Genomic DNA, 24,548 nt, shown 5'->3' with positions numbered 1-24,548 from the left:
CCCGTAGTCATGATCGAACCTCGGATCTCTGGTGCTGTAAGGCAGCAACTCTAGCACTGACCACCGTACCACCTGATTTACAATACATTTATTGGGGAAAATAAATTCTGTCAAACAAGTAGTAAGTAACTCACTGTGGACATGCAATAGTAAGTCTTGACATTCCAAAATGACCTAAAGGAACAAGCTAACTCTTTATCCCACATATCCTTTATGTGTTATGTAACTGCTGAAAACCACCTGATGCTCAAATCTATTCAAAATAATTTACCTCAATGCCACTATTAATCTAACAAGGTTGATGCCATAGCAACAGTTATGCAAAGAATGGTATCATATTTACACAAGGGGGAATGTCAAAATGACTCATGCAATGACCTCAGTGTCCTTGATGACTTTCATCTACATTATGTCTTTGATACAACATGATTGAGTTTTACTCAGGGTAACATGACAGCAAGGTATGCCAAGAAGCCTCATGCTAAGATCCCCACTGAAAATATTCTCGTAATAATTTGATCTCTAAATATAGTAGTATAAATGAATATTTTAATTAAAATTAGCTATTTATGTCAGTGTAGAATTTATATCTTAGAGGTAAAGAGTCATACAATGCAGAAACAGACATTTGGCCCAACTTGCCCACACCAACTAGCATGTCCCATCCACCTGCCTGCTTTTGGCCCATGTTTCTTAAACATTGCAATAGTCCCTGCCTGAACTATCTCGTCCTGCAGCTTGTTCCATACACCCACCACCCTTTGTGTGACAAAGTTATGGCTCAGTTTTATAGGGCCCTTCTGCAGTTGGATAGGGCCCTAGTGAGGCCACACCTGGAGTATTGTGTGCAGTTTTGGTCCCCTAATTTGAGGAAGGACATTCTTGCTATTGAGGGAGCGTTGGTTTACAAGGTTAATTCCCGGGATGGCGGGACTGTCATATGCTGAGAGAAAGAAGCGGCTGGGCTTGTATACTCTGGAGTTTAGAAGAATGAGAGGCGATCTTATTGAAACATATAAGATTATTAAGGGTTTAGACATGCTAGAGGCAGGAAACATGTTCCCGATGTTGGGGGAGTCCAGAACTAGGGGCCACAGTTTAAGAATATGGGGTAAGCCATTTATAACGGAGACGAGGAAAAACACATTTTCTCACAGAGAGTTCTGAGTCTGTGGAATTCTCTGCCTCAGAGGGTGGTGGGGGCTGGTTGTCTGGATACTTTCAAGGGAGAGCTAGATAGGGCTCTTAAAGATAGCCGAGTCAGGGGACTTGGGGAGAAGGCAGGAATGGGGTACTGATTGTGGATGATCAGCCATGATCACATTGAATGGCGGTGCTGGCTTGATGGGCCGAATGGCCTACTCCTGCACCTATTGCCTATTGTCTCAGATTCCTATAAAATATTTTCCCCTTCACTTTACAATCAAGCTGTCCACAGTGTACTGATGCAAAATAAAGGGATAAACGTATAGTAAAGTCAGATTAAAGATAGTCCAAGGTAGATGGTTGCTCACGACCACTCTCTACTTGTTGATAGTTTGGTTCAAGGCTTTTATCCGAAGTTCCAAATAACGTCACCTATCCATGTTCTCCAGGGATAATACCTGACCTGCTGAGCTACTCCAGAACTTTGTATCCTTGCGCAAATGTCAATGTTCCAGTGAGCAACCTTTAATTCAAGTTTCACTAATGTTCTGAAGAAGGGTTCCAACCCAAAATGTCACCTGTTCTTTTTCTCCAGAGATGCTGCCCAACCCACTGAGTTACTCCAGCATTTTGTGCCTATTTTCGGAATGCACCTGCATCCACAGCTCCTTCCCAAACACTGGTGATTTGGTGTCATTTTGTTCTTTGTCAGTTGGCGAACAATGAAGATGAGGTTGCAGCTGTTTAATGAGGAAATAACCTCTTCCCCAGGTGATCTCCATGTAGCCCAGTTTTGTGATGGGCCAACTGAGGCAATAACATTAATGCATGCACTGTGATATGTATCCCCATTTAGATCAGATATCAATGGAACCAATTTCTAAACATACTGTTTTTTTTAAATCCAGATTTACGACAACACTAAAATTTTTGCTATTTGTAGAAACTGGAATATTTTGCTTGTTTTGAATTATCCACATTCAATATTATCCTGTGGTTCACCTCATTTGTATTGAGACTTTAGAGATACAGCCTGGAAACAGACACTTTGTTGCACGGAGTCCATGCTGATCAGCTTGTACACAGGCACTATCACCAGCGACAATTTACTATTTTACCAACGCCAATTAACCTTCAAAACTTTACATCTTTAGAATGTGGAAGGAAGCCGGAGCACCTGGTGAAAAGTAGCACAATCACAGGGAGAATATTTATGTACAGACCAGCATCCGTAGTCAGGATCGAACCTGTGTCTCTGGTGCTGTAAGGCAGCAACTGTACTGATGCGCCCCTGTGCCGCCTAGTTCCCTACAAATAGATGATGCATTTTATGCTGCTGGGCTTTCCTTTGAAAGAAGGAGGAAAAAATGGGAATGCATTGCCACGGATAACCACTGCTCCACCAACAGTTCAAATCCATGAGCTAAACTCTGAAAGAAGGCCCATAATCAATATGCGTTTGTTGAAAGAGACTGGGTTATAAATCACCCACTACTGACTGCAATAAAGCTCATCACCACTAGCACAGCAGCGTTAAACTTATGTTTGAGGTTGGCATGGATAATGCATCGGCACTTGAGATTCAAGAGGGCTGTTTAGCTAATTTACAATGACAAATGGCGACTTGACCAATTATGAGATCAAATCATCTTCTGTATCTCATTATAAGTGCAGTATTTGATTGTTTGCTTTAGAAGTTATTTACAGAAGGCATCACACTTCGATGTTTCAGAATCGTGGGAATTAAAGTTTCATTTCCATGAATATGATCAAAAACTAGTAATTCAGTTGATTAGTTTAATCACTATGACTCAGTAGAACGATTAATTGCACTTAAAAGATGTTCAGCCTCAATCAGAAAAGCCCTGCAATCACAATCAACCATGAGGTTTGTTTCTGTTCTAATAATACAGTGCAACTCCCGTGATACTCTGAAGTTTGTCTTTTCATGCATCAGCTTAATGTCTTTTATGTAATTCACTTTGAACAGGGTCCAACCCAAAAGTTCCACAAAGGCACGTCCCCACTCCCGCCTGCTCTCCAGCTCTTTGTGCCGATGGCAGAATGTACCAGATCTGCTTTCACGAGGGGCAGCCTGGTTAGAGTCCCTGGATTTTGTTCTGAAATTGTGCACCACTCAAGATGAGGGGTCAGCAGTTTTGGCCAACATAACCTCGGCCACTTGATTCAATAGTTCACTGTCCCCATTTATGCGTTTATCCTGTCTATTCCTCTCATGGTCTGAAATACCTCTATAAAATCACTCCTCATCCTCCTGTCACCATCTACCTCTAGGATCATTAATCACTACATTCAGGTCAATAAAAACAGAAGACCAGCCACCACTCTGATTATTTGCAGAGAGGATTGATAAATCAGCTATTCTGTAATAGGCTCCTTACTCTGATTTCCTAGACTTCACAAGTTCATAAGACACAGAAGCAGGATTAGGCCATCCAGCCCATCAAGTCTGCTCTGCCATTTGTACACAGCTGCACTAATCACCACTCTCAACCCCATTTTACCAACGCCAATTAACCTTCAAAACTTTACACCTTTTTAGAATGTGGAAGGCAGCCGGAGCACCTGGTGAAAGTAGCACAATCACAGGGAGAATGTTTATGTACAGACCAGCATCCATAGTCAGGATCGAACCCTGTGTCTCTGGTGATGAGGCAGCAACTGTACTTTAGAGCCCCTGTGAGCCTAGTTATCTACAAATTCATGATGCATTTTAACTGCAGGGCTTTCCTTTGAAAGAAGGAGAAAAAAATGGGAATGCATTGCCATGGATAACCACTGCTCCACCAACAGTTCAAATCCATGAGCTAAACTCTGAAAGAAGGCCCATAATCAATATGCGTTTGTTGAAAGAGACTGGGTTATAACTCACCCACTACTGACTGCAATAAAGCTCATCACCACTAGCACAGCAGCGTTAAACTTATGTTTGAGGTTGGCATGGATAATGCATCGGCACTTGAGATTCAAGAGGGCTGTTTAGCTAATTTACAATGACAAATGGCGACTTGACCAATTATGAGATCAAATCGGCTTCTGTATCTCATTATAAGTGCAGTATTTGATTGTTTGCTTTAGAAGTTATTTACAGAAGGCATCACACTTCGATGTTTCAGAATCGTGGGGATTAAAGTTTCATTTCCATGAATATGATCAAAAACTAGTAATTCAGTTGATTAGTTTAATCACTATGACTCAGTAGAACGATTAATTGCACTTAAAAGATGTTCAGCCTCAATCAGAAAAGCCCTGCAATCACAATCAACCATGAGGTTTGTTTCTGTTCTAATAATACAGTGCAACTCCCGTGATACTCCGAAGTGTCTTTTCATGCATCAGCTTAATGTCTTTTATGTTCACTTTGAACAGTCAAACAAAGTTCCACAAAGGCACGTCCCCACTCCCGCCTGCTCTGTCCTCTTCATCCCGATGGCAGAAGTCAGATCTGCTTTCACGAGGGGCAGCCTGGTTAGAGTCCCTGGACGGGTTCTGAAATTGTGCACCACTCAACTGGTCGCAGTCTTGGCCAACATCCTCGGCCACTTGATTCAATAGTTCACTGTCCCCATTTGTGTGTTTATCCTGTCTATTCCTCTCATGGTCTGAAATACCTCTATAAAATCACTCCTCATCCTCCTTTCACCATCTTCCTCTAGGATCATTAATCAGGTCAATAAAAACAGAAGACCAGCCACCACTCTAATTATTTGCAGAGAGGATTGATAAATCAGCTATTCTGTAATAGGCTCCTTACTCTGTTTTCCTAGTTCACAAGTTCATAAGACACAGAAGCAGGGTTAGGCCATCCAGCCCATCAAGTCTGCTCTGCCATTCGATCATGGCTGATCTAATTTTCACTCTCAACCCCATTCTCCTGCCTTCTCCTCATAACCTTTGACACCTTTTGAGCGCATGAGGAGCAGATGCTTCCATGAAAGGGAGAGTCATGGACCTGAGGCCATAGCTTCAGAATAAAAGGACTTACCTTTAGAAAGGGGATGAGGAGGAATTCCTTTAGAGGGTGGAGAATATCTGGAATTCATTGCCACAGACTGCTGTGGAGCCAAGTCATCAAATATTTTTAAGGTGGAGATTGATACATTCTTGATTAGTAGGGGGGTCAGAGGTTATGGGGAGAAGGCAGAAGAATGTGGTTGAGGGAAAGGTAGATCAGCCATGATTGAATGGTGGAGTAGACTTGATAGACCGAATGGCATAATTTTGCTTCTAGAACCTATGAACATGAATTTTACTAATCAAAAACCTAGCAATCTCTGCCTCAAAAATTACCCAATGAATTAGCCGCCACAGCCATGAATCTACATCAAGGAGAGACAGATTTGATGTTCAAGAATAATTAATGAATCCGTACGGTTTGTCCTTGATTCTCTGTTCAACAAAAGCTGCTGCACAAAGCTTTGTGACTACAGAGATATCTTTTTGTAAAGCAGAATTCAAAATGATTTGTGGCTTTGCCCGTGCATTTTAATGAAGCCACATTCTAAACCATCATCCTAATCCTTGTGAAGGTCATTTTCTTTTCAAGTAAAATATAATTTTTTGAGGGAATAACAACTCAAAAGTCATTACAAGTGAATGTATTTAGATTAAATGTGTTCAAATAATGGTGGGATAAGAAGATGCAATGATAAATCACTCTTTCTCAATCAAAATGGGGGTGCTAGCAACACTGGAAATATGTTAATTTAACTCTAACTCTAAGCATTCGCCAAGATGTTGAATTAGGCAGACATATTTATAAAATACCATGACACATTGTTATTAATTGTGCTTTTGGACAACAGAGTGGAGGTTGAATACTAAACTTGATAATTGAGAAGTAAATTAAACCTAACTTTTGTTAGGTTTAAAGAAATCATCACCTGTTCAACCAGTGATAAAGAAACATCACAGTGATTAAATGCAACATTAGCAATCATTGTATATAAACTGAAGAGCAGGAAAGGGTTATTCAACCTAATTAATCCATAGAATTGTCTCATAGATTGGTGCAGAACGAGGCTGATAGATTAAACATGCCCACATCAGTACTCCAGCAGGGCAACTCAATACTTCCATCTTCCAGCCATCATCACTATTTACATTTTAGAAACATAGAAACATAAAAAATAAGTGCAGGAGTAGGCCATTTGGCCCTTCGAGCCTGCACCGCCATTCAATATGATCATGGCTGATCATCAAACTCAGTATCCTGTACCTGCCTTCTCTCCATATGCCTTTAGCCACAAGGGCCACATCTAACTCCCTCTTAAATATAGCCAGTGAACTGGCCTCAACTACCTTCTGTGGCAGAGAATTCCAGAAATTCACCATGTTCATCCTGTTTCCTCTGAACGACCACAATGGAAACTGCCTTCACCACATCTGTTGTCAGTGCTTTTCAGATTTCAAGTGGTGTAATAGGAACTCGAGGGGTGGGCCAATTAACCCACAATCCTGCACGTCATTGGAATATGGGAGGAAACCGGAGCACATGGGGGAAACCCACGTGGTCACAAGGAGAATGTACAAACTCCGTACAGACAGCACCCGTAGTCAGGATCGAACCCAGGTCTCTGGCGCTGAAAGGCAACAACTCTACCTCTGCGCCACTGTGCCGCCCTGTTCCTTTCTGAGTCAGGTTTTGTTCTTACCCTTGAAGCTGCCTGATCTGCTGAACATACTTCCAGCATTTCTTGTTTTAATTTGGGGAATATAAAGTGATCATTTACCTGCAAATGGACTAAAGGTGATAACTATTGGAGTCACAGCAGCTCATAAAGTGTCTCTGCCCTCCAATGTAAAAGGTATGCCTACTGAGTTTGTTTGCTTCAGAGTTATCAGCAATTACTGCTCTCTTGATAACTTACTGAAGAAAGAAGCTGAATTCATACAATGCCAATGATGTTAATGATGTCTGGTCGAGATCAAGATCATCGTTCCACAATACTGAAGAAAGGTTGACATCAGTTTCTGGAAATAATTGCATATTGATGAGAAATGGAATCCTGCTTCATACAAGGTCATGTTTTCATGGTTTATGTTGGCATTCACCAAGATGTTGAATTAGGCAGACAGATTTATAAAATACCATGACACATTGTTATTAATTGTGCTTTTGGACAACAGAGTGGAGGTTGAATACTAAACTTGATAATTGAGAAGTATTGTATTATCTACTATTTTTTGGCAGATACATTAATATTACACAGTAATATTAATTGCATAGGGTCATGGAGTCATACAGCTCAGCAACACAACCTTTGGCTCAACTTGCCCACACCATCCAACATGCCCCATCCTCGCTAGGCCCACCAGTGTACACCCATATCCCTCTAATCATTTCCCATCCATTAACATTGTCAAATAAAAATAACAGAAATAATGTATTATCTACTTTTTTTTTTGCCAAAATACATTAATGTAACATAGTTATAAAACATTTCTAGCCAAATAGAGTCATAGAGTCTTACAGAGTGGAAACAGGCACTCCAACCTAACTTGCTCACAATAGTCAACATGTCCCAACTACACTAGTCTGCATTTGGTCCATATCCCTCTAAACCTGTGCTGTCCATGTACCTGTCTACATGTTTCATAAAAGTTGTGATAGTACCTGCCTCAACTACCTCCTCTGGCAGCTTGTTCCATGCACCCACCACCCTTTGTGTAAAAATAAAAGTAGAAAATAATTAAATTAACTTGCAGACATATTGGTTTACTTTTTTTTTAATAAAACAGACCGTTTCACCCATTTTCTTCTAATTATAGCCAAATTATTAAGAAACACAGGTTTTACCAAATGCAACCACTAAAGCAAAGCATTTTTTTTGTTACAAAGAAGTTACATTTCTGCCCAAAATGAACCTAAGCCTAGTTTAAAAATTATTGTCTCCATAGTACAAGGGTCCATCTTATAACATATATTTTTTGAAAACTAATCATAGTCTCTCTAGGATTTTAACACCGGGCACCAGGCCCAGTACAAATCCATGAAGAGACTTTTTCCGTACATATCAAGTAGTGTCTGAAGAAGGGTCTTGACCTGAAACGTCACCCATTCTTTTTCTCCAGAGATGCTACCTGACCCATTGAGTTACTCCAGCATTTGTTTCTTTCTCTACTCCATTTCAATTCCAGGATGGAGACCAGCATCTTTCATTTTTATCTGCCTTAGCAAAAAATTCAACACTTGAGGTTTCCCTTTTCCAACTGTGTTACTCTAACCCTCAACTGTCCCAAATCTTGAGGTTAAGGCTTTGAATAATGGAGGCAGGTGTTATGCCACTAATGGTGCAATAATGAGCCTTGGCCTTATTATTGGGTGTTGAGTGGAAGACGGTAGTCCACGCCAACCATCAATCACCCGGCCACACTAGTTTTGTGTTATTCCTGTCTCATTCACTCTGTACACACACTTTTACGGAGGCCAATTACCCTACAAAGCCGCAAGTCATTGGGATGTGGGAGGAATCCCGATCCTTGGAGTAAACCCATGCGGTCACAGGGAGAATATACAAACTCCACACAGACAGCACCCGAGGTCAGGATCGAACTTGGGTCTCTGGTGCTGTGAGGCAGCAGCTCTACCAGTTGCGCCACTGTGCTGCCACAATGTGCTCGATTAGATCAATAAACCAATCATCCCTCCTGACATTGCCGACTCCAGTTCCACAACATATCCGATTATTTTCTGAAATAGCCCAGCATACACCTACAGTATATGGATAAGAAATGTCATCCTTTCAGTACAGTTGCATACCATTTCTATGGTATGTACATGTACATCTTCCAGAGGTGGTATAATATCTGGCATAGTAACAAAGAATAGTACAATTTCGCAATGAAGTCAGCACATAAGTAGCTTCTCTTCGATATTCTTCCACGTTACAGTAACACACAGCATCTCCAATGGGTTTGATATCCAGAATCAATCACTCAAATATCTCACAATAAGACGTACTGAAAATGTTAATGATCCAACTCAATAATTAAGTTTGCTGATGACACTGTGGTGGTGGGCCTGATCTCAGACAACGACGAGAAGGCCTACCGGGAGGAGGTGGCTGATCTAGCACTCTGGTGCCAGGACAACAGCCTCCTCTTGAACATCAAAAAAACTAAGGAGCTGATCGTGGACTTTAGGAGGGCACATCATCCGAGGACGTACACACCATTGAGGATAAATGGGGATACTGTGGCTAGGGTGAACTGTTTTAAATATCTGGGAGTCCATATCTCTGAGGATATGACATGGACATCACACGCCGCAGCACTCGTGAGTAAGGCAAGGCAGCGCCTTTACCACCTCAGGCAATTGAGGAAATTCAGAGTGTCTCCGAGGATCCTCCAGTGCTTCTACTCAGCGGCTGTGGAAAGCATCTTGTCCGGAAATATTACCATCTGGTTTGGGAATTTCTCTGTCCAGGACAAGAAGGCTCTGCAGAGAGTAGTGCGTTCAGCCGAACGCACTATGGGAAATTCACTCGCCCCCCCCTGCAGGAACTATACATCAGGAGGTGCAACTCCAGAGCCAATAAAATCATGGGAGACCCCGTCCACCCCTGCAACGGACTGTTCCAGCTGCTACGGTCAGGCAAACGCCTCCGTTACCATGCTGTGAGAATGGAGAGGTTGAGAAGGAGTTTCTTCCCAGAGGCCATTCGGACTGTAAACTCCTATCTCACCAGGGACTAACTTTACTGAATGTTTTTCCTTCCGCCACAATATTTAATGTAAAATAATTTGTGTGTGTTTATGATTGTGTTTATAGTTTGGTTGTTTGTTTGTTTGTCTTTTTGCACAAAGTCCGCGAGCATTGCCACTTTTCATTTCACTGCACATCTCGTATGTGTATGTGACGAATAAACTTGACTTGACTTGACTTGAAACATTGCAATATTGTTTATGTTTTGCTGTCAGGATGTACATGCATACCCAGCATTTGATGTATTATTTTAGCAATTTGTTGGCTAGATTAAAGAGTAAATGGTATGCGACGACATGTACACAATCATAGTGATATTGTGTGCTTTGCAGAATCACGGTACGAAGGACATGGAAAATGACTTTTTTAACTATACTAAAATTATCTATGTATCTTCAATCAAACAATTAAGTGGCCGTTACACTATGGTGGTCTGAACAGCCAAATTAAATTACATAAGTTAAGCAAAACTCATGCAATTTCCTAAAACAACCAACCATTTCTTGCAGTGATAAACAGAAGCCCTTACCGAGATTTAACTGAATAAAATTGGGCTCAGTGGTAGAGCTGCTGCCTTATAGCAGCAGAGACTCGGATATGATCCTGGCTGTCTGTACGGAACTAGCAGATTCTCCCTGTGACCGCGTGTGTTTTCGCCTGGTGCTCAGGCTTCCGCCCACAATGGAAAGACGTGCAGGTTTGGAGGTCAATTGGCTTCTATAAATTGTCCCTAGGGTGTAGGATAGAACTAGTGTACGGGGTGATTGTTGGTCGGCGCGGATTTGGTGGGATGATGGACCTGTTTCCACGCTGAATCTCTAAACTAAAGCAAAGTAAACTCAGATAGACACAACGGGCTGGAGTAACTCAGCGGGTTCAGGCAGCAACTCTGGAGAAAAAGGATGGGTGACGTTTCCGGTCGGACCTCATCTTCAGACAGGTGCTGTTTGCACGGATTTTGTACATTTGCCCCATGACCATGTGGGTTCCCTCCTGTTTCCTCCCATGCTCCAAAGATGTATAGGTTTGTATGTTAATTGGCTTGGTAAAATTGTAAAAATTATCCCTTGTGCGTGTAGGATAGTGTTAATGTGCAGGGATGGCTGGTCGGTGCACACTTGGTGGGCTGAAAGGCCTATTTCCGTGCTGTATCTCTAAACTAAACCAAATTACAGTGGGGAGAACAGTTAACGTAAGCAGCAGCGATGCATCACTTCTGATGAGTTCAATGCCTTTCAATTCTTCATGCACGCTTTGCAGGGGCGAGTGGTGACACAACTGCACGTCCCCACAGCCCCTGAAGACCCTGTGGTCTCAGTCTCTTGGCTGATATCAGTGCATTCCTCAAGAGGGTGAATCCACACACATCGTCCGGCACCGGTCATACCTGACTGAGTGCTAAACATGTGTGCGGAGCAACTGGCTGGAATATTCAAGGACACCATCAACCTCTGGCGTTAGCTTTAGGTTAGCTTAAAGATACAGCGTGGAAACAGGCTCGTCGTCATTCTGAGTCTGTGCCGGCCAATGCTCACCCATACACTAGTTCAACCCTACACACGAGGGACAAGTTACAGAAGCCAGTGACCTACAAACCTGCATGTCTTTGGAGTGTGGGAAAAAACCCACGTGGTCACAGGGAGAATGCACCCAAACCTTACAGGTAGCACCTGTAGTCAGGATCGAACCTGGGTCTCTGCCGCTGTAAAGACTGCAACATTACCGTTGCGCCATTGTGCCGCCCAGTGGTATTCTGAATACAATGCCTGCTTTGTAGCAAGGCCACTTTGCACTACTCTCCCATGAAGTAAAGGGATACTGACGATGACGTATAGGTATCAACTTACCACAGGCAAAAACTGAGACAAATGTCCATTGTTCCGAGATGGATCATAATAACTCGGTTGTTTAAGCTTGGCACAGTTGCGATCTGCTATTGATAGCAAAAGTTCAAAGCAAAGGGACACAGTAATGTGAAAGATCTGCTTAATGTTGCATCAAGTGTACACCATTGGCACCTGTGGCAATCCAACACTGACAACAGCCTTGCAAAATGAGATGGGGCAGCTCAGCAGGACATGCAGTCCTCAGCTCCTGTATAGCTGATGTAAGCAGCTGCCAACTTGGCCATGGAGCGAGCCAAATATTCAGTGCAGTTGTGCAGCTCAACAGTGTCCAGTGTTCCCGGAGAGTAGTAAGCTGAGGGTCTAAAGAAGGGTGTCGATCCGAAACGTCACCCATTCCTTCTCTCCTGAGATACTGCCTGTCCCGCTGAGTTACTCCAGCATTTTGTGGTTTTAGATGCTGGGCTGGATGGCACAAATCAGTGTTGAATAATGACTTATTTGTAATCATTCCTCCTAAGAGAGGCAAAAATATTTTTCTCAATGTGATCGCAAAATACCTCTCAAAGGTAACATCACGCACACACCTGTGTTTACAAGTTTTCCGTCCAAATGCATCAATGCCATTCTTTATCAGAAAAAGAACACAACAGGCTGGAGTAACCCAATGGATCAGGTAGCATCTCTGGAGAAAATGGATAGGTGAGGATTCGGGTGAAGACCTTTCATCGTGACTTATCCATGTTCTCCAGGGATGCCACGTGAACCCGCTGAGTCACTCCAGCACTTTGTGCCTATTTTGTAAACCAGCATTTGCAGTTTCTTGTTTCTACTCTCCAATTAAATTAGGCTGTGAAATAACAATAAAAAACAGCAAATGAGAAATGTCAAAAAGATCATTGAGAAGTTGCAAGAGTGGTCACCAAAGTGCTGGAATCGAGCAAGTTTTGAATTCCGTTTGAAAATATTATTTCATATTATGCACATGAAAGGTCAATCACATCATTCACAAATGATTAGACTTTAAAGGCAAATTAAATGCAGATTCTAGCTTAAACGCAACATGATAATAAAATAAACCAGGCGCTCTAAAAGTTTCCAATTCCAATTAACAAGACAAATGAAATGGCCTTCAGCCAATTTGTTGCTAACTTTAGATTGTTATATGAAGATGACACAGGTGTGTCCTCTCCCCTTTGTTTTATGGAGGCAACACCAATGAACTATAAAGTGTATGATTTCAACTGTACTAATAATAAGCATGATCTGAATCACAGTGTTGGTGTGAGTGAGGTTCACTCGCTCTCTCACTATGAGGCTCTGGTACCTTCAGTGTTTGCTGGTCATACAAGGGCAGAAGTGAACTCATGGTCCATCTTCACTGATACCACTCCTACACGTTGGTAGTTGGAGTGAACCCCACCTGTCCCAATCCCTCCACAATTGACTAGAAATGGACACCAAGTGTTGGGAATAACTCAGTGGGTCAAGCAGCAACACTGGAGAACATGGATAGGTGTTGTTTCGGGACAGGACCCTTCTTCAGACTGGAGAAAGACCCCGACCCAAAACAGCACCAATCCATGTTCTCCAAAGATGCTGCTCCGCCCGTTGAGTCCTCCCCACACTTTGCATCTAGTTTAGCGATACAGCGCGGAAATAGGTCATTCGGCCCACCGAGTCTGCACCGTCCAACTGGAGCCACCCACTGGAACTACTCCAGCACTCTGTGATCTTTTGTGTAAACTAGAATCTGCAGTTCCTGGCTTCTGCACTACTCCCAGAAAATTGTCCAGCTTGCATGCTCCTCTGCCTCGAGGAGACTAGAACTCTTTCTATTTCAGCCTGACGGCAGGTTTCCCATCACATTTCTGCAGCTGCTCGTCTGATGCATGCAGCTTAGTATAATCCGTAGGAGTGTTGCTGCTTAAGTCTTCTTATCCCCAGGAATAAAACAAAAACTAGCCCCCCTTACGCACAGACAGATAACAAAAGCACCCATACTAATCAACATTCTAAAGGAAATCCTCTATTCAATGGAACTGTGCTGGCACAAGATGTTTGGGAGCATCACTAAATTCCCCGTCCCCCACACATCACTGAGCAGCACTCACTCTCAGTGGCTCCCGGTTTCAAAGAGTCTTTGAAAGGGATTGCGCTGCTAATCTTCCCATCCAGTTCCACCAAATTTGAAACACTGTGGTTTCCATGGAGACCGCACTCCTCCCTGGGATTTCTTTTCCCTCTGGATCGATTTCCTTCTCCTTTCAGTTCTGAGGTAAAGTGATTCAGACATTTCACTGACACAGACTGAAAGCAGTTCTTTCCATTTCGAGTGGAAGTTGGCGAAGGAGGTAATTTCACCACGGTGCTTCCGTTTGCAATGTATATCATAACACCAAGTGCAATGTTACACTCACTACTCTCATTAATTTAACACATAGAGCACTTGATTCCACACATTCCCAACATGATATCTTATTTGGCAGAAGCAAGCGCCAGATACTGACCTTTTTGTTTTGAGTGCACAGTGGTTTCAATTTTTTCTGAAGAAAGAAAAATAAAGATTGCATTTATTTGAAAAATTGTTTCTCAGAATGCATAGTTTTTGTATGGGCAAAAACTCCCTGGCCAGCAGGAAGTAGAGTAATAGTGCCATCTGCTGGCAGGTCCATGCTATGACCATGAGGATATGAAATATAAATTACAAACAAATATAGCTTTCATACCTTTCATTCATTTGTTCTTTGTACCTCTTCATATCTCTAGTTTCCCTCTCCCCTGACTCTCAGTCTGAAGAAGCGTCTCGACCCGAAACATCACCCATTCTTCTCCAGAGATGCTGCCTGATTCGCTGAGGTACACCAGCATTTTATGTCCAATGTCAGTGTAAACCTGCTTCTGCAGTTCCTTTCTAAACAAATATAGGCTATGGTAATTGATAATTTTGCTTTTTTTAGATAATATTGAGCAGGTGGATACATCCTGTGACCCTGCCAATTCCATATACCTGTACATCTCATGCTGGGAAATTGTACACCACACCCCATTTCTTGAAGTTAGACTTTAGCTGCTGTAGCCTACAATCCTTGTCTGGTTTTCTTGCATGTCAGGGCACATGTTGCGATGTTCGTTTCCTCTGAGAAAACACTGTTTGAATTACACGGGGTGCCACAGGTGTTAATCCTGGCCAAATTGGAAAACCTAGGCTCCTAAAATTGAGTAAAGGCTTCGGGGCTGCTAGGACATTTGGACATTAGGTGGTGGTTAACACTCCTTTGTGTTAGGGGCCCGTAAAACAGGGTTGAGTGGCCCAAACGTGGTCGTCGTTGGCAGACTGCAGCTGCTTTAACGAGAGCCTGACAGGCTTCATTGGGTGAGGGGTGGCCCATTGTCCAGATTTGGTATCCAATTGGAGGGGTAGTGAAACACAGGTCCGGTCTACATATTGATCCATCTTTGCCAGGAGCGCTGATTGGAAAGGTGCATTCTGAAAATTGGCATCAACTGCCAGCGCGAAGAGGTTAGGCGCTGAACCCTCAGTACCCAGCAGAGAGGGGTGTCTGCATGAAGATATCTGAGTCCCTCCCTGGAGTGATGGACGAGGAATCTCGTAAAGGTACTGGATAGAATATAGATTGGCTGAGAATACTCCAGACCATTCGAGATTTCATTGGGCAATTTAGTTTGATTCGAGAGCCCGCGTTTGTGGAGTGGTACACACTAAAACTAGGAGTTCGAGAACGAGTCTATATTTGCAGAATCAAATGTCCAAATACAGAATTTCACATTGAAGTTCTACGGTAGAATTCGAATTCTGTATAGATAGATAGAGTTTGTGCATGTTCGTGGCCAATTTCGAATAGCGGCTGATCAACAGTGAATAGTAGCCCTCTGGTCGATTGTTGATTAGTACCTGATAGTGAAGAGTACCTGAGAGACGGGAACCTGATTTACCTGGTAAAAAGTAATCCAAATGCGAAGGGTACACCTAATTCTGTAGAGCTTAGAGAGGAGGGATAGAAGACCCTCTATAGAAGTCCATTCTTAACGTGAAGATAGTAACATTCGGGAGGAAAAGTAGTCATTTAAGGAGTAGAACCCCTCAGCAAAGAGTAACCTAGGAAGGGGAAAATCTTTGGTATCGGAGGGAGAGTTTCACTGATTGATAACAGCGTGATCTCGAGTGTTTGTAAACTGAGCTAGTGCTTTAAATCATTTTTTGTAAATTGTAAAAATCTAGATTTTTTTGTATTGTTATCGGATCCGAATTCAGTAAATATTTTGTTATGTAAATACATTTCGAGTGTATTAAGATTTAGAAAGTTAAGATTTAGAGTGTGTTAAGTTCGCGGACCGCTATTTGTATTGCTGCGTGTGTGCGTGCTTACGGATTTTTGGGTGTTAGATAATTGAAGTAAAGGTGTGTTTGAATTAAATATTTGTAATTGTGGAGATTGTAGTATTGTGAGAATCTGAGTCATGGTGGTTCGATCAGGGTTTGTACTCTTTTGATCGCTGTGTCAGGGTAGAAGTCGTTCCGCTAACCGATTGCTCCACGAAGAGGATTTATTAGAGTGCGTGATTTATAATAAACAAATGTTTGTGGTTCATGTAGGAGTGTGGTTGTGCCTGATAATACTAGGTAGCGTGATTTCCTGTTATTTAAGTGTCGGAAGATCATTTTCGGGTGTTTCGATTGAGGATTAAATGAGTGCGAGAATGTATTTGATTGTACTCAAATGTGTTTGATTGTTCCTTGGAGTACTCTGATCCTTGAATGACTGGGGATTGAGAAAATTGTAAGGTTGAAAGGGTGTGGACTTGTGGGAGATAGGAGAACATTTTGAATAGGAGAGTAGGGTTGGTGGAGCAAAGGAGTAAAGAATTGCGAGGCTATGAACACTTTGAGCCATTAACCATTGTTCAGGAATGAACTTGATAAATTTAGGGATCAAAAGGAAGGAGCGGAGGTTTAGGAATTCTGTTTCGGGTGTTCGGTAGCATGGGGAAATAGTGTAGATCGAGATATGACAGAAGAGGAAATTAGCTCATTGTAACTAATGTGTAATGAGTTTCCTCACAAGGCAGAGAAATTAAGAAATTTATCAGGAACTTTAAATAAGAAATTAGGGAACAAGCTATGGCTGCTGGGTGGGGCATTAGAACAGTAAAAGGGATAAAATACATCAAACTGATTATTTAACAGCATTGTAATAACAAAAATGAATTAATAGGATTATGGAAAAAATATTATGAGGAACGGGTGGACAAAGGTTAAGAGGATAGCTAGTTGGGAAAAAGCGATCGCTAAACTTGGAATAGATCTGAAAGAAGGTGAAGTAGATCGACTTCCAGACAGTAGGAAGGACAGGAGTGGAGATGAAGGGAAACACACAGAACAAGGAAACGGCAGATCTGCTGGAAGGAAATTATTCCCTGCCAATTTAAAGATTAGGAATCCGATGGTTAGTGCTGACTTTGAGGGAGAAGGAGATGAATATTTGGAAGAATGGACAAATATTAAACGGAAGTTCACAGCTCCCACCATGTTCCTCTTGCGTTTCCCAAACTTCACTTGTATGACTTGTGTTTCGTAATAAATATTTTAGGTCTGCATGATCAATAACAACTCCTGCAGATTCTACATTTGAACCGATTCTACCAACAGCAGAAACTGGGGTACCAGATTCTTCGACCCTATCCACTTCGTCATTGATAGATCGTCCAGTGGCTCGTGGCAGTCGGAGTAGAACCAAGAGATTAGCTCTGGTGTTTAAAGAAAAGGAAGGTATGTTAGATACACTGCAACCGCAAGAGTATTTCTGTGAGCCACAACCTAGACAGATTACATGAGTAGTAAGAAAGATGAACAACTTATTTGGGCAGTATCGGGAAACCCCTAGCAAACGGAAGGATTCATTTGAGGGTGAGACAGTGATTGAAAATACCGAAGTAGATTTTGATGTAACCGAAAGTTTACAAATTAAACAGATATCCCATAGGCAGTTCGCAGTAAGGGAAGGGCTGGGTACAACGGATTTGACCAGCGCAGTAAGTATGAATAATCCCCGTGCCACAGACGTCCATACTCCGTGGAAGCCCCATGAAATAATGGCAGTACTAAACAGAATCCCTGATAGGAAGAAGTCGCCTGATGCTTTTATAGATTATTTAAGAACCACAATGCGTGTATTTCATGCAGATTCACGGGATTTGTGGGAGACCATACAATAGATAATTACTCCAGTTGAAAATACCCAATTTCTAGCAGCCCTAGGACACCCAACGTATAAACCCTTGGCAAACGTAGTAATTGATGACAGTGCAAGAGAAGAGGCTGTTTTAACGGCATTTGCAAAAACGTTTCACAAACCAAGCGATTTAAAATAAATTCTGGAAATAAAACCAGAAAAGGGTGAAGGAGCAGACGAATTTCTAGACCGTTTTTCAAAATTATATATGGACCAATCAGGTGACTTATATTACAGAAATGGAGTGAATTCCCCTCAGTATTGTTCTATCTTATTGAATTGTCTCCCCAGTAGCAGACTTAATCAAGACTGATAACAGGAACTGGTCTGAGAACCGAGCCAGTCAAATGGCCAGAGCTGTGAGGCACTATTGGAAGGAGGGTAGGAACCAGGAAAATTATCTTGTAACTAGAAGAGAAAGTGAATGCATAGCCAAGAAAGAATTGCCAATATTTAACTCTGAACCATGGTTTCCCAGAGTACCAGCAAATTACGGATTGGGAGAAATTAGGGTTCCAGAGTTCTCAGATTATTATCACACCTACACTACCAATTTAGAACCCATTCCAATGGAACCAAGGGCCAACCACATTGCCTAATAAATGCTACACTTGTGGGAGGATGGGACATTGGAGTGGAGCCTGTCCAACAAGGGAGCGAGTGAGAGAGGGGTCAAAGAAGGGATTTCCAGGATTACGAAGAAATTAGTGATCCTAGAGAATATAGAAACATCTGAGATCCAAGGAATTATGGGAGGTCCTTTATTTCAAGAGACTACTGGGACGCAAGAGAACAGAAAGAGAGAGATAGCCCGAATATCAGGAACCAAGAAGCCACACACCGTTCACTGAAGTCAACCCATTTTCTCAGTCCTGGCTTACCCACCCATCCAGGAATTGTGGGCATGGAGACATGACCCCTACTCTAGAACCCCGTCAAGTAATTTACCAGAATGAACGAATTGGATGTACTATTGTAGTAAAAACTGAAGATCACATAAAGGATAAATTGTAAACAATCTTATGACTGCCCCAGAAACCCCCTAGAGCAAAGAGCATTGTAAGACAAGAAGCTTGTTACAACTGTATACAATTAGATCATTGGAGCAAGGAGTGCCCAGCGAGAAGATAGAACATAGCAGGACGGAAGAACAATCAAGGGGCAATAAAGAAAGTAAGAAAAGGAACATAGTAGCTGGTGTGAGAATGAATGGGAACTAAGAAGAAGAAATGGCAGTAGGGAGAGAAGAAACAAACTTATTGTGCAGGAGGTATGGGAGTGGGGAAAGGAGCTATTATACTAACTTGTTGTTGAGTTTGTGCCTGCAGGACAGTATAATCGACAACATAATATCTGGGGAGTGAGATAAAGAATATACAGACCCCTTTAGAATGGGCAGAAGACAGCACAGGTAATGTAGCTATCCAGAAGGAGGAATCAACAAGAAGGAGGAAATGATACTGTCCTGTCCCTTTAAGACATATCTGCGAAGGCCAACCGATAGAGAAAGCTGCTCCTCAGTATCGCTACTCCCTTGAAACTGACATCAGGGAAGAAGAAGAAGAAATCTACCCTAGTGCCCAACTTTAACATCATCTAGCTTTTGACGCCAGCGAAGAAAGGAAAGTAACACTATCAATCTTTCTTAAAGAAACAACACCGACAACCTATGACGACTATTAGGGCAACCTTCACTTTAAAGAACCGAATTTGTTTTTGAAAAATACATTCTTCTGTGGTTCGGGGCAAAATATTCGCTTTGCGTCAAAATTTAGTTATAAATAAATTGATTTAAAGAGGGCTTACGGGATATAGTATTAAAAAGTTAAAAGGAATTAAGACATACCCTGGAAACGTAAGGTGGTAGTATAAAATGAGGTAGACTGAAAATGTATGAGTTCCCCTCGGAAAGTCAATACTAACCTTCCAGAAAGAGTTATTTAGACCTGCCTTCTCTCCATACCTTCCAGAAAGAGTTACTTAGAGATAAAAGGAAACTAGTTTAAGCGAGAACCCCTAGACTGAGAGCCAAGCCAACATAGCAAGGAAGATGTACTAGAGGAGAAGTCTATTGAATTAGAAGGAGAAATTTGAATGGGTGTGGAGATATCAGTCAATGTATTTAACCAATGGATCTAAATTGTTTAACCCCTGATGGTAAAGCGGCTTCTAGTATCAAGATGGAAAGAAATTGTCCCTAGAATTGGCATCTTAATTGGATTTATGATGAAATTGACAGCATATAGAAATTGATTGTTTAAATTTGAACAGCTGGGAATTCCACAGGAATTGGAATAGAATTGTGTTATCGACCACAATGCTATGGAATGACAAGGATGAGACGGACACTGAAATTTAAAATTGTAAATTGAAGGCTGAGACTGAATTTGGTTGAATTGGAACATTTATCAAGGTTTGCTTTAAAAAAGTCACACCTTTAGGGAAATCTGGATTGCTCCACTAAAATATATATGAGAAACCATCATCAGATATACATATTATACCATCTTGTGAGTATGGAGAGGGCTGATTAGTGTTGATCCTAGGATAGTAAAGAGTATATTATAGAACAGAACAGTAATAGGAATACAGTGATAGTAGAATATAATAGATCAGAATATTAAAATGGGAAAGGGATAGTATTGCAGAATTACAGTGAATGTATGGGTAAGCATTGGTGCATGAATGGTAACTTGCTTTGTTCCAAGTTTTTCAGGAATTACAGGTTATAGGTTCGACTATGGAAAGGGATGGAAGAATGGGCAACAACACAGATGGAGGGAATTCACACCCACAAAAACCCGGGAGGTGAAGACTCATCAGACGGAAATTGTGAAGCTATGCCCACGAAAACTCGGGAAACTTGACAAGATTCTGAGAAGAAACATCATCATCTTGTGTGGTTGATGGATGGAAAATGTAATAGACACACATATGTATATCTGGTTATCTGATTATCTGACTACTTATTATCATAAATGATGGTTTATCATATATGATAAAAGGAAGGAAGGTTAATCCTGGCCAAATTGGAGAGCCTAGGACCCTAAAATTGAGTAAAGGCTTCTGGGCTGCTAGGCCATTTGGTCAATTTAAAAGAGCTTTCTGTAGAAATTGGACGAGCTGCAGAGTGGTGTCAGTTTGTCTAGAGCCTAGATCAGAGCTGCAGGAAGAGAATGGGAACATCTGCAGGCCCTGACAATTAGGTGCAAAATGCATAGAATGGATTGGATGGATGCAAACCAGACATACACATTGTAAATAATGTTGCAAAGCTTTACTTTGCTGAATGGTGATTGCATTAAGTATTGAGCCTTGTCTGGTTTTCTTGCATGGCAGGACACCTGTTGCAATGTTCGTTTCCTCTGAGAAACACTGAATACAATGTATCAGCCACTGTATTATTGGGTTAGGGAAATGTCTGTCATGTATGGGGTTAATCAATATTTGTTATTGGATTGTAAAGGGACCACCCACATGTGGTTCGGCACTTGGGGTCCAGGGATCTATATAAGTCCACTACCACGAGGTCCTGTGTCGATCTTCTGGGAGAGCGTTTGTGACTGCGTGACCTTCTGGAGTGTCTCTATTTGAGCTATGCCAAGAGGGCTTGATCAGGCAGATATGAGGATCGAACTCGCGGTGGTTAGGTACGGTAATGGAAACTGTAATTGTGTTTTGTCAAGATAAAGTTTAGATGCGCAAGTGCTTGACTCAGTGATTTTTGACTGAAACTAGACTGGGGGGGAAGCTTAGAGCGAGCTATTTACACAAAAATGAGCTGTCATACGGTAAATTGTGATTAGACAGCATCTCTGGAGAAAAGGAATAGGTGACATTCCAGATCGAAACCATCTTCAGGCTGAGAGTCAGGGGAAAGGGAAACAAGACATATGGACGGTGATGTAGAGAGATATAGAACAAATTAGTGAAAGATATGCAAAAAAGTAATGATGATAAAGGAAACAAGCCATTGTTAGTTCTGGCCTAGGTGAAAACGAGTATAGACAATGAGACTCAACAAGACGACTTTGAAGCTGGTACGACTTGGATAGGGGAGGGATGGAGAGAGATGGCATGCAAGGGCAATGCCCCCTCTCTCCATCCTCCTTCTCTCCATTCCTGCGTACAGACAGCACCCACAGTTAGGACAAAACCCGGGTCTCTGGCGCTGTAAGGCAGCAACTCTACTACTGAGCCACTGTGCCACCCTGTTAGTTGTGTGAAGTTGATAGCAGTCTCAGCTTGCCCCCTACTGTTTAGTTTAGAGCTACAGGCCGGAAACAGGCCGTTCAGTCCGTGCCGACCAGCGATCCTCGCACTTTAGCACTATCCTACACCCACTAGGGACAATTTTTACATTTACCAAGCCAATTAACCTACAAACCTGTACGTCTTTGGAGTGTGGGAGGAAACCAAAGATCTTGGAGAAAACCCACGCAGGTCATGGGGAGAACATACAAACTCCATACAGACAGCACCCGTAGTCAGCATCAAACCCGGGTCTCTGGTGCTGTATTCGCTGTAAGGCAGCACTCTGACTGCCACTGTGCTGATGTAGGTTTCTCACTACCAAGCCTCCCATTGCACTGGGTGCAATTTTTAAAACAAAAACAAACAAGTGAGGAAGGAAAATTAAATGTCTGTCGTAAGGCACAGTAAAATCTGGTCTTATTTTATAGTCTGGGGATGCAGACTGATTGCGAAACATGGATTGATCCCGTTTCAATTTCTGATGCTCTGTTCTGATCAATTTATGCATTTGGCTTTGTAATTTTGTCTTGAGGAGATAGAGGTTAACTTAGTTTAATTTTAGGTTAGAGACACAGTATGAAAGCAGGCCCAACACGCCAGGGACAATTTACAATTTTTAACAAAGCCATTTAGCCTACAAATCTGTACGTCTTTGGAGTGTGGGAGGAAACTGGAGCACCCGGGGAAAGCCCACGCATGTCACGGTGAAAACGTACAAACTCCACAGAGACAACACGGATCAAACCCAGGCATCTGTTGCTGTATGGCAGCAACTCTACTGCTACGCCAAAGTGCCACCCTGTTACATGTGGGAAGTTGATAGCAGCCTCATCTTTCCCCTCCTGTTGATCTAGGTTTCTCACTGATAAACCTCCCAAGTAATGGTAGAAAAAAGTAGGTTGAGCATTGCTAAATGACCTGTTGACCAGTGCACACAATTAGTTGTGGAATGCTTAATGAAGCTCTTTTAAATTTGCTCCCAGTGCAGTCTTTTGGCTGTCTATCATGTCTATCAGATTGCCTTAGAGGCCTGTCGAAACAAATTGATTATATTCCATATGGAGATCAATAGATCTTTGGACCCAAAGATGCATCAAAATATATACGAGGATGTGGCAACAATGTGGGGTATTATCTGGTAGCAAGCTCACTTTGGGGAACACACACTAAAGTGAGAAGATGGATGCAATTTTTAAAACAAAGATCTTTTAATTCAATGTTTGTAACCAGAGTGGAAACGGAAGCGTGGAAGGAAAATTAAACGTCTGTGCAAGGACCCAACAAAAGGAGCCTGTGAGTAGAAAATCAGTTCTGGTTTTTCTTGACTGCGAATGCAGAGTGATTGGGAAGCACGGCTTAATCATGTTCCAATTTCTGATGCTCCTAAATGCTGTTCTCATCTATTTTTGCATTCAGCTTTGTAATTTTGTCTTCAGGAGTCAGAGATGAACTTAGTTTAGTTTTGGTCTTGAGATATAGAGTGGGAACTAGGTCCTTTGGCCTACTGAGACCACCCCCACCAGCGATCACCCCGTATATTAGCACCATCCCACACACTAGGGACAATTTACAATCTTTACCAAAGCCTATTAACCTACAAACCTGTACCTCTTTGGAGTGTGCGAGGAAACTAGAGCACCTGGGGAAAACCTATGTGGTCTTGGGAATAACATACAAACTTTGTTCATACAGCACTCATAATCAGGATCGAACCTGGGTCTCTGGGGCTGTAAGGAAGCAACTCTTGGATGTCCCATCGTGCCGCCACTAACTTCTCCATCTTTCATCTCTAAGAAAAACTTGCTAACAGTAGCTTGCAACGCAGCCAACACTCACCTAACATGAGAAAACAGGGAAGGAGCAAAGCAAAGCAATGGAGATATCAGAAAGGGTAAATTAGTGAAGTAATGTAAGGAATATGAGTTTATTTTATTTTAATTTAGTTTAGTTTATTATTGTCACCTGTACTGACCGAGGTACAGTGAAAAGCTTGTTGTTGCATGCTATCCAATCAGTGAAAAGTACAATCAAGTCATCCACAGTGTATAGATACAGGCTAACGGGTCTCATGATCAGTGCAAGATACTGTAAAGTCCCATAATATCAGATTAAACATAGTTTGAAGGTTTCCAAGAAGGTTGATGAGAGGTCAGGACCGCACTCTATCTGATGAGAGAACGGTTCAGTTGCCTGATAACAGGATTAATCTTCATTTTGAGAAGATGAATGAAAACATAAAATCTCACTGAAGTCACACTTTTGTGGAGCAATAGCCCGCTAGTTATGGTACTGACGGGAAGGCCTTGTGGTTAGTTTGATAGA

The 24,548-nt window shown here is 42.0% G+C and overlaps 1 protein-coding gene across 2 annotated transcripts in view; it reads right to left on the bottom strand.

The window, feature by feature from the left end:
* The window catches only part of lsamp (limbic system associated membrane protein), a 629,716-nt gene that overhangs the window by 12,720 nt on the left and 592,448 nt on the right, over window positions 1–24,548 (bottom strand). Inside the window, exon 8 of one of the 2 annotated variants that reach the window (XM_055644555.1) lies at window positions 14,229–14,264. The exons of the other annotated variant lie outside the window; for it this stretch is intronic. Coding sequence (XP_055500530.1) covers window positions 14,229–14,264 — 36 coding nt within the window. The remainder of the gene's footprint in view (window positions 1–14,228; window positions 14,265–24,548) is intronic. 2 annotated transcript variants of the gene reach the window in all.

The sequence above is a fragment of the Leucoraja erinacea genome, chromosome 13 (assembly GCF_028641065.1).
Source record: "Leucoraja erinacea ecotype New England chromosome 13, Leri_hhj_1, whole genome shotgun sequence".
Lineage (NCBI taxonomy): Eukaryota > Metazoa > Chordata > Chondrichthyes > Rajiformes > Rajidae > Leucoraja > Leucoraja erinaceus.
The sequence above is the reverse complement of the archived record's forward strand: the minus strand, read 5'-3'. Positions and strand labels throughout refer to the sequence as shown.